Here is a 14479-nt window from a genome sequence, read left to right as displayed (position 1 = left end):
ATGGGAGACTAGAAGCTGCCATAACCCGATCGGCTCTGCTACATACAGGCGATGATCAGATAGCCTCTATGCAGCAGAATTACTCACTTGCTATGAGTGCCGACCACCGGGCAGCGCTCACAGCAAGCCGGCAGTGATAACCATAGAGGTCTCTAGGAGACCTCTGGTTGTCATGCCAACCCATCGGTGACCCGCGATCACGTAACGGGGGTCACCGGTTGGCGGATTTCCAGCTCAATGGCCGGAAGCGCGCATTAAATGCCGTTGTCAGAGTTTGACAGCTGCATTTAACGGGTTAATAGCTTTGGGTGGATAGCGATTCCACCCGCAGCTATTCCGAGCACATGTCAGCTGTTCAAAAGGGGTTAATGCTGATTTGGTCTAGATCAGTGGTGCACAACATTTTTTGGTCCAAGAGCCACGTTGCCATACTGAACCAATACCAAGGGCCGCAAAAAAATTTACAGGGGTATTTATATGGATACATCACCAGAACCACGTTTTCAGTATTTTAGAAAGATTTGGAAAGTTTCTGCTCCCCAAAAAAAACACTAACTAAAACTTTGTTAGAAGAAACTCGCCAAATTCTCCTCATAATCTCAAATCTCTAAGTTCTGAGGATTTTTAAGTTTTTACAGAGCCATTAAGCACATTATGGATAGCTATATGTGTAAAAAATCAGAACCACTGTCAGCACGGGTGTGGAGCCAGAACCACAGTCAGTACATTAATGTAGAGTGAGGACCACACCTCAGTACACAAATGCAGCGCCAGAACCACTGTCAACACATTTTTGCAGTGCAGAACCACCATCCGTACATGAATGCAGTGCCAGAACCATCGTCAGTACACGAATGCAGTGCCAGAAGGACCGTCAGTACTTGAATGCAGTGCTAGAACCACTGTCCATACTTGATTGCAGCACCAGAACCATTGTCAGTACATGAATGCAGCGCCAGAACTACCGTCAGTACATAAAAGCAGTGCCAGAAACATAGGCAGCACATTAATGCAGTGCCAGAAACATAGGCAGCATCACAAAACAATCACTGACCTCAGGGAGACCAGTCAAAGAAAACACTGCGGCAGCCGGCAGAGGCGCTCAATCAGTGAAATCCTAGGTGCATTGCTCCCTGGGAAAAACGAATATGCAAATAAAGTCCGTGGAGCCTCATTTAAGAGTCTCAAACACGGGACTAGCCAGATCTTCCTCCAGGGAAGGACCCAGCCAAGGAGTGGCTCCTTTCGGAAACCACCATTACCACCATATTAAGTGGCCCTTTAAGTCAATATCCAGCTCTTTACGAGTTTACAGATATGACAAGGGAAATACCAAGGCCAGGTATCCATCCACAGACAGCTGTTTCGGGGTGTTGCCCCTCATCAGTGTGGAGTAGGATTCTGGCTAGGTGGGAGCAATGCCTAGTAAACCAACATCACGAAACAATCACTGACCTCAGGGAGACCAGTCAAAGAAATATCTCTCCCCACTAGCCCCTCACATACTGCCCCTCTCCATAATATCCTCCCACACACTGCCCCTCTCCAAAATATCATCCCAAACTGCCCCTTTCCATGTCTCACCCACAATGCCTCTCTGCATAATGTCCATAGTGCTCCTCGCTCTACTATGCCTCCATTTACAATTTTCCAATTTTGCCCCATTATGTGCTCCATTGCACCATAATGTACCCTTGCAGTAACCCCAGTCCCGGCGCAACAGTGTATTCAAATGTATTCACGTCTTTTTTATGCAAATACATTTGACTATATGAAGAAGGGAGCGGCGTCTCCCGAGTAGCTCCGCAGGCCGCACAACCTCCTTCAGCGGGCCGTATGTTGAGAAGGCCTGGTCTAGATTACTATCCGCTAATCTACCCCACAGTGAGGGCTCTTCCTCAAAATGCCACACTAACTATTACTCTGCGAGTAAATCACAGTTTGTTTTTTATTAAAACATTCTCCACTTGGGAATAGGGATTTTCTGAAACTGGAAAACCCCTTTCACTTAGCAGAGACTCTTGGACTTTTGGCATATGATACGATCACGCATTGTGAACGCATCTGCTTAACAAAGAGGTTGCATGGGATGAAGAGTGGAGAGAAGGTGGGGTTCTTTAAAGGTTTTATTTGTTACAATCTAGAAAAATCTAGAAAAATAATAAAAAATATCTGACATAAAAATAACCTAGGGACATGTAAGCAGGTCCTAACATTCATCACAACTGAGTTATGTGGACACGACCCCTACAGAATCACCTGCACCAGCATAAATTACTGCATCCTAAATATATTTTTAGACTAAATAACCCTGTATTTCCTGCCATTGAATGCTGGGATCCGCAACTATCCAGAGAACGGCGCCCCATTGTACGCTACTGTTAATAAGGAAGCGTCATCATGAGCTCTTTTATAAATTTGAGATCTGATTACCGCCCAGCACTTCAGCTGTAACATTTTTGTACCTCCCATTTAATAGAAAAGAGAGATCAGAGCATGGAAGCCAACCTCTTCATTCCTGGCGGCACCCGCCTCCATAGTGTTCTTATGATAGATACAAGCTCTAGGGTTGGGACCTACCTGTTTTGGACATTTATGACTTATAGTGTTCCAGATGGGAATAACCCGTTCATTTCTGAATTTGCTGGACCCCTAAAGTGTAGATTCACCCTAGAGCCTACATTAAAGGGAATCTGTTAGCAGGATTTCACTGGCCAAAACTACATGTATTCGCATGTACTGTATTTTTGGGATTACAAAACGCTCCGGATTTTAAGATGCACCCCAAATTTTGAGGAGAAAAATAGAAAATATTTTTTTTAATAAAATGGTGGTGCTTCTTATAATCCATGCATCTTATTGCTTACCAGGGGTGGTGGCTGCGATGAAGCGGGGTCCCAGGGTAGCTGCTGGAGGAGGCAGGAGTGGAGTGATGCTTAAGGCCACAGGCTGGGATGAGGTGGTGTTCCGATGTGCGGCGCGCCGCTGCGGGTGTCCGGTGCTGCTGTGGGGGTCTCCGGTGCTGCTGCAGGGGCTCTGCCAACATTTTGTGAAAGGCCAGAGCCCCCGCAGTTCCATGATTTCCTAAGCGGTGGACTCCGGGAAAATGGCCACCGGGGGGGCAGATGGAGATCTCTGCACCAAGATTTTTAACTTTAGACACAATTTCTTTATTTTCAATAGGGTAACAAGAAAAAAAGGACACCAAAATTTGTCGTGCAATTTTTCCCGAGCGTACAGATTTCCCATATGTGGGTGAAAACCACTGTTTGGGCACATGGCAGAACTTGGAAGGGAAGGAGCACCATTTTACTTTTTAAATGCAAAATTTGCTGGAATAATTAGGGAATACCATGTTGTGTTTGGCAAGTCTCCGATGTGTGATGAGCACCTTGAACCACCAGGTTCTTCAAAGAAGTTTATAATGTTGAGCAGTGAAAATTAAGAAAAAAAAAAATTTAAAAAAAAAAAAAAACACATTTTCCCCACGCAAATGTTCTTTTAGCCCCAATTTTTTAGCGGGTTAAAGTGCCAGGTATCAGCTGTCAGAATCAGCTGACACCCAGCGTCGATCGCGTGTGCACAGCCTCTGTGCACGTCTAAAGTCGGTAAGCACAAGCCGACCAAGATGTACTGAGTACGTCCAACATAAGGGGTTAAATGAGAAATCCAGTCATACCTTTACATATCAAGTCCGCTCCTCCATTACTGAAAAATGAGTGTTTAGATGGATTTTTAAATATACTGTAGCTGAAGTGCTTTTGGCACGTAAAAGCTCTTCCCGATCCTCTGTCACACCAGCTCTATGTCCTATCGAAAAAACATGCTTACCTGCAGTGGCATGTGGCATGCAAAAGCACGGAACTTGTGTAGTCACACGTGTGGCAATCAAAGAAAAAGGAAAATTGTTCCAGCTTCTTAGAAGTCCAAAATGTTATTGTTCTGAATCTTAAAAAATCATGGCAGGAGACAATGCACACAGACATACACGGAAATGCTTTTCAAACACTCAAGGTGTCCTCTCTCAAAGCTTGTTGGACAATTCCTTTGCTTGAAGTTACACAGCAAAGGAGCTGTCACTCAGGCAGGAGAAGAAACAGGGAATAGAGAGGGAGTGTCACAAATCATTGAGGAATTCATGGTAGCTCTGGGTCTGCTGTAATTTAAATGTTATTTTTTCCTTTGGTCCAGCAAGAGTTAATGTCTGTTTCTTGCTGGCAGTTCTTTTAGGCTGGTCAGCTGATGTTGGCTGGTAACCACTCCCACCTGCCTTAAATAGTCACATGACCCATCAGCTGATCGTCGGTTAGAGAGTTCTTCTACGCAGGCCAGATAGGTGTGTGGAGCGCTCCTGTGCCGGTGGTGTTGCTGCTGTGGGACTTCAGAATCCTGGTGCCGTATTCTCTGCTGCTGTGGAGCTTAGCAGCAGAGACAGAGCTATGTCTTCCTTTTCTTGTCTGTCCTGTGTCTATCTCTTCCCCTGTGTGTAACCATTTGCAGTGGTGAGGCTGGCATCCTTGTCAGCCATTGCACTAGGCAGGGTACATTGAGGTGACAATCAGGGACTAGGTACGTGACAGAGGCGAGGGGAAGGACCCGCATAGGGCGTTGGTGAGCTTAGGGACAAGCACAGGTTGGTGTCAACAGGTGTCCCATCCCTCGCTCCCTACCTTTAAGGTCTTCCTCTCCCTTTTCCATCAGACTGAATTTATATGCTGTGTCTTCCGCCGGATTTACCTGTGTCTTTGCTTCTACATTCAAAAAGCTCTTTAGCCTCATTTGCCTAACCTTTCAAAAGTTGACTTCTTAGTAACGGAGAAAAGGACTGGCCATGTAAAGGTATTGGTGGACTTGTCTTCCAAAAAGTGCATATAAATCATTTGGGGTTGAAAGCCTGCTGACAGATCTATAAATAATGAATTATTTGAACAAATAATTTGGACATACATTTTTTAATATACTGTAATTGTGTGGGTTGCTTTCTTTACCACCAAAACTGGAGACACAAGGACAAACTAAATTCCAAGATGTTGTCCAACAATTGTGTCAGGAGCTTGGACTGACATGAAAGCTGAAGTGAATTCTCCAGCTACCTTTTGTTTAAGAGAGCAGATCATTTCGTACTCTATAATAGCTTCAAAGATTCATCCGGAAGAGCAGAACACTGGAGATAGAAGAAGCATTTACCTAATGTAAAAAAATATCATAATTAAACTAATGCTAATAGCAGCCATGTCAGTGTGAAAGGCACATGAGATATGTATAATTACCAACCTGCAATATAACAGAATGGGGAAGGGATTCCTCTAAAGGCTGAGGATTACATAGCAGAAGGCTCCTCACATGGCCGTATTCCATAGTGACTAATGAATGATAACCTGCCTTGGTATGGAGAGCGAGATCATTTCGTCTGCTGTGGAGAGTATTCAGTAATGAGAGGTCATTAAAAGCATACAGTGGCATGTAAAGGTTTGGGCACCACTGGTCAAAATTACTATTATTGTGAAATGTTAAGCAAGTTGAAGACAAAATGATCTCTTAAAGGCCTAAAGTTTAAGATGACACATTTCCTTTGTACTTTAGGCAAAAAATAGATATATTTTTTTACATTATAAAAATTACAAAAAGGAAAATGAGCCAATACAAAAGTTTGGGCACCCTTGGTGATTTGAGTGCTCAGATAACTTTGACGAAGGTTTCAGACCTTAATTAGCCTGTTAGGGTTATAGCTTGTTCACTATCATCGTTAGAAAGGCCAGGTAATGCAAATTTCCCAGCTTTATAAAAACCCAGCCTTCTTTAACCTTGTATCAAAAAACAGCAGACAGCATCCATGGTGCCCACAAAGCTTAGAAGAAGGCTATAAGAACATAGAAAAGCGTTTTCAAATTGCCCTTTATTCAGTTTGAAATGTAATTAAGAAATGGCAGTTAACCGAAACAGTGGAGGTCAAGATAAAGTCTGAAAGACTAAGCAAAATTTCAGTGAGAGCTGCTCATAGGATTGCTAGAAGGGCAAACCAGAACCCCCGCTTGACTGCAAAAGACCTTCAGAAAGATGTAGCAAACTCTGGAGTTGTACATGACACACCAAGAGAAAAAGTATATGCACAAAGTCAGGGATCACCAAGAAAATTCAATGTAAAATACAAGGTTTTTTATTATTATTACTACAAGACTGAGGACGAACAATATAAAAACATTTAAAAATCTAAATAGGATAAACCGCACAAAAGACTTACCTTTGAAAACTACAGTATGTCGATACGCGTGGGTCCATGCACCTACATAGCCGGACTGGTTGCAGATGTCGGATTCCCTCACCGCCGGAGCCCACATCTTTCCCGGCACATATCAGCTGTTTTGAACAGCTGACATGTACCCGGAATAGTCACGGGTGGAATTGCAAGCCACCCGCAGCAATCAACCTAATAAATGCCGCTGTCAAACGCTGACAGCAGCATTTAACAAGCACTTCCAGCAATCACGCCGGAAACCCGCCCACCGGTGACCCACGTCAAGTGATTGCCCAATGGTTGGCGCTCATGAACTATGAACTCGTAATGACCTGGAGAATCATAATGGCAGGTCAGTTTAGCATTTAGTGAAGCTAGCAAAAAAGCTAAGCAAAAAACAAGTGTGGGATTGCACTTTTTTTTCAATTTAACCGCACTTGGAATTTTTTTCCCGTTTTCTAGTACATGACATGGTAAAACCAATGGCGTTGTTCAAAAGTACAACTCATCCCACAAAAAATAAGCCCTCACATGGCCATATTGACGGAGAAATAAAAAAGTTATGACTCTGGGAAAAAGAGGAGCGAAAAAGAAAACGCATAAACGAAAATACCTCCAGGGAGTTAAGCATGGGGATAGATCAATCATGCTTTGGAGTTGCGTTGCAACCAATGGCACAGGGAACATTATACGGGTAGAGGGAAGAATGGATTAAATGAAATTTCATCAAATTCTTGATACAAACATAACACATCTGTAGGAAAGCTGAAGTTGAAAAAAGGATGGCTGCTACAAATGGATAATGATCCTAAACACACATCAAAATCCACAAAAGACTACCTCAAAAGGCGCAAGCTGAAGGTTTTTACAATGGCCCTCACAGTCTGTTGATCTGAACATCATTGAAAATCTGTTGCTAGACCTCAAAATAGCAGTGCATGCAAGACGACCCAGGAATCTCACAGAATTGGAAGAATTTTCCAAGGAAGAATACATAAAAATCCCTCAGGCAAGTATTGAAAGACTCTTGTCTGGCTACAAAAAGTGTTTACAAGCTGTGATACTTTCAATAGGGGGTGCTAGGAATGCAGGGTGGCCAAACTTTTGCCTCAGCCCATTTTCCTTTTTGTAATTTTGAAAATGTAAAAGATGAAAATATTTTTTGGTGCATAAAATATAAAGGAAATGTGTCATCTTTAATCTTCAACTTGCTCAACTGTTCACAATAACAGTAATTTTGACCAGGGGTGCCCAAACTTTTGCATGCCACTGTAAGTACAGGGATCTGTAGGCAGATATAAAGCTAGTATAGGCTACAACCCTTATCCTTATTACAAATTTGGTAATGCTCCTTCCTCCTTGTTTCTCATCTTTTTCCTCTGTGGTGTGTTCTCACTTGCTTGAGTCCACCTGTCTTCTCTGTCCATGCTGGTATACAGCAGGCCGCTGCGTGCACTGGTGCTGATCTTTGCTGCTTATCATCACATAGGAGCTGCTGAGATAGTGTCTGGCAGAAAGCCGTAATCAGCATTAGCCCAACAAGGCAGAAAGTAAGAACAGAGTGCGGCAGTTATATAGTAGAAGGCCATAGTGTTGTGCTGAATGTGCCTCAAAACTGCAGGACTGTTACAGGTGTCACAAGGCACCCAGCTGGACTGCTACAAGTGACTGTAAAGAAAAGACTTGGCCAATCAGTGTGGGTAGTGCAGATATCTGGCACCAAACAAAAGACTAGTGGACATGTACAGTAGAAAGGACTAAAAAGCACACACTCTTATAAACCCAGAATCAGTGGACTGGTGGGGCAAATGTACAATTCTGTTACACTCGTCCTCCTGAGCATTCTATTAGTATTCATCATCCTGCCACTGTAAGTTACTGCTATACTAAACTACATGTATTACTAAGTGGTCTTTAAAGGGAATCTGTCACCAGATTTTTGCTACCACATCTGATAGCAGCATGATGTAGAGGCAAAGACCTGGATTCCAGCGATGTGCCACTTACTAAGCTACTTGCTAAAGTTATGATTAAAAACTGTTTTATCTATTGCAGGTTCTCTGAAGGCTGATCTCTATATAACCCCGCCCACATCACTGATTGGCAGCTTTCAGTCTACACTGTGCATAGGCAGAAAGCTGCCTATCAGTATTTTTCCTTTGCTTGCCTATTTTACTGGAGAAAGGCTGTATGAACCCCATCCAAGAGCCAGAACATAAAACCACTCGGCAATACTGCCATTTGCTTTGGTGGCTTATAGCCATATGAATGTGACATTCACCTGCATGTCTGCCGTGTCAGTCTATATAACCAATGATGAAGTGCAGCTGTTTGCCATTTTCTCCTTGAAAATCAGATCGCCATTGCTGTGTCTGCAAACTAATAGCTGGTTATCCTACTGATGATGATGGATCATGTCACAGCTATTGGCTCTGCAGGATATATGCAATATATGGGGAAAATGCTGTTTATACAGTTCCCTAATGATTTTAGGAAAGTAGCTCTGAGCTCGGGGCAATCTATAAGGGAAGCATGATGACATTTGGTTTCATGTTTCCAGTTATGAGAAAGATAAATATTTCCTGACTATACCATGAGATCAAATCATCCTGCACTTGTATTACTCACATGAAGCAAACAAAGCCAAAAATGTCATTCTTTGTTCTCCAGACCATGAATCAGAGGGTGCAGACACTGACAATACAAAGAAACGATGATGGCACCATAGCAGGCTGGTATCTGCGCCATCCAGATTGACCATACATGTGATATTGGGACGCCAGTCAGAGGTCCCATACAGGTCAGATAGGGGTGAGCGCGGGTCACCAGACGTCAGTAATGGAATCATAACATGCCCTATCCTTCTTTCCCCTGAGCTCTGCTGTCAGGGGAGAGATGGGAGACCCCCCATACACATCAGATGGTCATCCGGCCACATTATGCTCTTCACTTTTAGAAAAATTAATAAAAAAAAACACTTATACCTACAAAGACATACTGAGAGGGAATTTAGATTGTGAGCCCCAATGGGGACAGTGATGACGATGATGTCTGTAAAGTGCTGCGGGATATGATTCCGCTATATAAGTGAGTAAAATATATAAATACCTGACGCTTCAAGTCATCTGTCACTGTTATAATGTTCTGCAAAGGTCCTCTTGTCTTTTTTACAGACATTGTCTTGTTCAGCAATTCACCTAGAAAAAAAGAAAAACAAATATGTAGACAGCAAGATGGAGCTCACATAAAAAAGAAACCGGCAAAGTTGTTAAGGGTGTTGCTGAAGCGCCATGGTCTTTCCTTCGTTAAGTCAACAGAGGCAGGACAGACAAAACAGAGGCAGGACAGACAAAACAGAGGCAGGACAGACAAAACAGAGGCAGGACAGACAAAACAGAGGCAGGACAGACAAAACAGAGGCAGGACAGACAAAACAGAGGCAGGACAGACAAAACAGAGGCAGGACAGACAAAACTGAGGCTGGACAGACAAAACTGAGGCTGGACAGACAAAACTGAGGCTGGACAGACAAAACTGAGGCTGGACAGATAAAACAGAGGCTGGACAGACAAAACAGAGGCTGGACAGACAAAACAGAGGCAGGACAGACAAAACAGAGGCAGGACAGACAAAACAGAGGCTGGACAGACAAAACAGAGGCTGGACAGATAAAACAGACGCTGGACAAACAAAACAAAGGCTGGACAGACAAATCAGAGGCTGGACAGACAAAACAGAGGCTGGACAGACAAAACAGACGCTGGACAGACAAAACAGACGCTGGACAGACAAAACAGACGCTGGACAGACAAAACAGACGCTGGACAGACAAAACAGACGCTGGACAGACAAAACAGACGCTGGACAGACAAAACAGACGCTTTGAGCAGGGGATTGGACCTTAGGACCCAGGTGGTCCCTTCCCCTACTCTACCATTCTTTGATTCTATGCACACGTTCAGTATTTGTAAGTCAAACCCAGGAGAGAAGCAATACAAGGAAAAGTATAATTGAAACACGTCACCACTCCTGGTTTTGGCTTATAAATACTGATGTAAAACACTGACCAGATACTGAATGTGGCCTTAATGGAATGATCAGCTCTCCACAGGATTGGTATCTTGATAACTGGTGGTCCCAGTGACCTGAGGAGGGTCTCTGGGAGTCCTGGATCTGTACAGATACAGCGCATCTCCACTGCAGATCTCCATTTTCATTACTACAAAGGGGTCATGGACAGCTAACAAGTTACAGAAAAATTGGGAAATTAACACCAATCATATAAAATATTAGTCATAAAGTAATGTATCTCGTAGCTTTTTATGACTTCTTTTCTGGCTTATAATAAACACCATATTCATGCATTTTTACAAGTGTTTTCTGGTGTTTTTTTATACACATTTCTTCATGCAGTTTTTTTTTTTTAATCTCTTAGATAAGACTTTGGAAACATGCATGAAGTAGACACCACAGCTGGAGAATACAGAGCTTGGAAGAAATGACAGGCACCCACAAATGCTCCAAGAGTGTTGGGGGGGGGGGGGAGACATGGCAGTGTTTCATGTTACCTTAAAGGGGTATTCCCATCTCCAGTATCCTATCCCAATGTGTAGTAGGTGTACTAATAATTTTAGCAAATATCTCCAATTAGATATGTAGTGTAGCTTTTCTGATTCCCTATGTCTCTTTCCTCATGCGCAGGCATTGCAGGACCTTACCTATCCATGGTTTCCATGGTTACGACTACTAACAACCAGCTGTCACTATATCAGTGGTTGTAACCATGGACACCTAAGGTCCTGCAATGCCTGCACATTAGAAAAGAGCTATAGTGAATCAGAAGAACTATGCTACATTTCTAATTGGAAGTATTTGCTAATATTATTATTATGAATACACCTACTACATATTGGGATAGGATCCTGGAGATGGGAATACCCCTTTAATGACTTACAAGCATTTGGTCGCAGAAACCTTTAGCAAAGTATACCTCATTGCAGATAGTGAAAGCATCGTTTTATTGTGAAAACAAATAGGGGATTGTGGGGATCGCCTGACATACACAGGCAATCGCTGCATATTTTATTGGCGCAGGGATATACATGTGGGCACAGGGACGCGGACATGTCACTCAAGCACTCACAATACTGGGTGCGTACCCGAGCACTTGCGATATTTGGTGTGTACATGAGCACTCACGACACTTGGTGTGTACCCAAGCACTTGCGATACTCGATGCGTACCCGAGCACTTGCAATACTTGGTGCGTACCTGAGGACTTGCAATACTTGGTGCGTATTCGCGATACTCGGTGCGTACCCGAGCACTTGCGATATCTGGTGCTTACCCGAGCACTTGCGATACTTGGTGCGTACCCGAGCACTTGCGATACTTGGTATGTACCCGAGCACTTGCGATACTTGGTATGTACCCGAGCACTCGCGATACTCGGTATGTACCCGAGCACTCGCGATACTCGGTGCGCACCCGAGGACTTGCAATACTTGGTGCGTATTCGCAATACTCGGTGCGCACCCGAGCACTTGCAATACTTGGTGCGCATTCGCGATACTCGGTGCGCACCTGAGCACTTACAATACTTGGTGCGCACCCGAGCACTTGCGATACCTGGTGCTTACCTGAGCACTTGCGATACTTGGTGCATACCCAAGCACTTGCGATACTCGTGTGTACCCGAGCACTTGCGATACTCGGTGCGCACCCGATCACTTACGATACTTTGTGCGTATTTGCGATACTTGGTGCGTACCCGAGCACTTGCGATAATTGGTTCGTAACAGAGCACTCGCGATACTCGGTGCGTACCTGAGCACTTGCGATACTTTGTGCATATTCGCAATACTCGGTGCGTACCTGAGCACTTGCGATAATTGGTTCCTAACAGAGCACTCACGATACTTGGTGCGAACCCGAGCACTCGCGATATCTGGTGCGTACCCGAGCACTAGCAATACCTGGTGCGTACCCGAGCAGTTGCGATACTTGGTACGTACCCAAGCACTTGCAATACTTGGTATGCACCCGAGCACTCGCGATACTTAGTGCGCACCCGAGCACTTGCGTTACTTGGTGTGTACCCGAGCACTCGCAATACTTGGTGCAAACCCGAGCACTTGCGATACTTGGTATGTACCCGAGCACTTGCGATACTTGGTATGTACCCCAGCACTTGCGATACTTGGTATGTACCCGAGCACTTGCGATACTTGGTGTGCACCCGAGCCCTCGCACTCATCTCTAGTGTCCAGCAAGTAGTTATTACGGTGAAATCCTTATGTTCCTGTCTTCTTTTGAGCGTTCTGTTAGTGTTTTAGCCACCTTATTTTTTAAGAGCCAGCACAATAACTGATGAAAGAGACGCAGTCTGAACACAGCCTTAGAGTAGTCTACGTGGACATGACATGGTTTTGGAGGATTCTGGAGCGACCATCCTCGATCATCGCATTTGCGTATACGGTCACTATGCCTCCCATCTCCTGTGCACACAGCCAAACAGTGCACCAGGGCTCTTATTTGGTATACAATGCACATGAGAAGAAAAACAGCAATACATTCATTCACCGCTCACACGTAGGCATGCTGAGACTTGTAGTTCATCAGTTACTACAGCCCCTCAGCAGAATAATGGCTCTGAGCACACTACAACTATAGGAATACCCGGTGTCCTGCAGGGTCCCAGCTGCTACCAACCGTCGGTGCCCGGAGCGATGCTGCATACGTCATCATAGTGCGCCGCGGCTGTAGCTTCCGTGTTACCATAGAAACAATCTCCGCCATTACTGCAGAGAACGATCTGAATGCAGTTCAGTTTTCTGCCACTTTGTGGCGATAGAGATACGTGCTGTAAACTGAATGCCTGTTATAGTGACTGGGCTGGCGCCATGATGTTCCTGGTTCGGGGCTGCACTGCAGAGCCCAAGGATCGGAAATTATCGTTGGTCTCCGTTATACTCGTCTTATAGGGCTGATCCTGGGAGAGGAAGCTTATATTCTGAAGATATGTAGAGTAGGGTACTGCAGGCAGGCTCGGACTGTGGTGTCTGGGGCCCATCCTACAGCTATATGGTAAATGTCTGTTTGCCGTTATCCCCGGTATAGTGGAGCGTAGACTGTAAGTCTATGTGCACACGTTGCGGATTTTGATGCGTTTCCGCAGCGTTTTTTGACGCACGGATTTGCAGCAAGTCCGCAGTGCAGAGTGCACACAATGTTAATCTATGGGAAATCCAAAAACGCTGTGCACATGCTGTGGAAAAATCTGCACGGAACCGCAGCGTTTTATTTTCCGCAGCATGTCGATTCTTCAGCAAAACCGAAGATGTAAAAAAGATCTGCGGTTTTGCTGCAGATGTGGGTGTGAGAAACTCTGCAGACCAGGAGCAGTGAAGTGTGTGGGCGGAGTATGTGTGCGTGTCTGTGTGCGGGCGGGGGTCTGCGCTTATGTGTGTGCCGGTGTCTGCGTGAATCTGTGTGTGTGGGTCAGCGGGCTGTGTGCGGGGTCTCAGGGCTATGTGTATGCAGGCATCGTCCGATGGGACAAGTCCCATCCGGCTATGCCTGCTACAGTGACAGTGAGTGACACATTAGCCAATGATGGGACAGTAGTAGTCCCATCATCCGGCTAATGTATGTAGAAAAAAAACAAACCCACATACACACACATATAGTTCATACTCATTATCTACGCCTAATCCCCGAAGACCTTGTTCACCTGCAAAAAAATTTTAAGTAATAAACCAACAATATACTCCCTGTGTCTGCCGTAATCCAATTAATACGATTGTCCCACGACGATCTCCCATGGAGAGCTGTCACATCAGCTGATGCTACCGCTCTCCAGGGGCTCCGGTGATACAATGACGGAGATAATCCTCAGCATTGTACCACTCCGCCACCGACAGGTCACCTGAGTTCACCTGTCACTTTTTGGCACTACAGCATGAGAATTTTCTCACGTACTGTCGTAAAGCGAGACGCTTAACCCCGGTGACACACTGCGGGAGGGTTATCTCCGGTCAGTGTCCCATAGGAGGCCTATAGAGCGGTCACATCTGCTGATGTGACCGCTCTATAGGGGAGATCGTCGTGTGACAATCGTTATTAAAGAGGGACTGCGTCGGACCAGGGAGTATAATGTTGGTTTGTTTTTTTAATTTTTCCAGGAGACGATGGCTTCCAATGGATTTAGGCGTGTAATAAAAAATAATGAAAAAAATGTGTTTT

The 14479-nt window shown here is 44.7% G+C and overlaps 1 protein-coding gene across 4 annotated transcripts in view; it reads right to left on the bottom strand.

Annotated features, from left to right (window-relative positions):
* Positions 1-13087, bottom strand: part of NPHP1 (nephrocystin 1) — a 133761-nt gene extending 120674 nt beyond the window's left edge. For 2 of the 4 annotated variants that reach the window (XM_073557494.1, XM_073557496.1), the window contains exons 1-2: positions 12914-13085; positions 9344-9432 (exon numbers count right to left, since the gene is read on the bottom strand). In XM_073557494.1, the coding sequence (XP_073413595.1) occupies positions 9344-9412 (69 nt within the window). In that variant the 5' untranslated portion in view covers positions 9413-9432; positions 12914-13085. Of the gene's footprint in view, positions 1-9343; positions 9433-12913 lie in introns of all 4 variants that reach the window. The other 2 variants (XM_073557497.1, XM_073557495.1) reach the window with 2 other exon arrangements.
* Positions 13088-14479: the final 1392 nt, after the last annotated feature.

The sequence above is a fragment of the Dendrobates tinctorius genome, unplaced genomic scaffold (genome assembly GCF_039654945.1).
Source record: "Dendrobates tinctorius isolate UK_male_01 unplaced genomic scaffold, ASM3965494v1 ptg000250l, whole genome shotgun sequence".
NCBI lineage: Eukaryota > Metazoa > Chordata > Amphibia > Anura > Dendrobatidae > Dendrobates > Dendrobates tinctorius.
The sequence above is the reverse complement of the archived record's forward strand: the minus strand, read 5'-3'. Positions and strand labels throughout refer to the sequence as shown.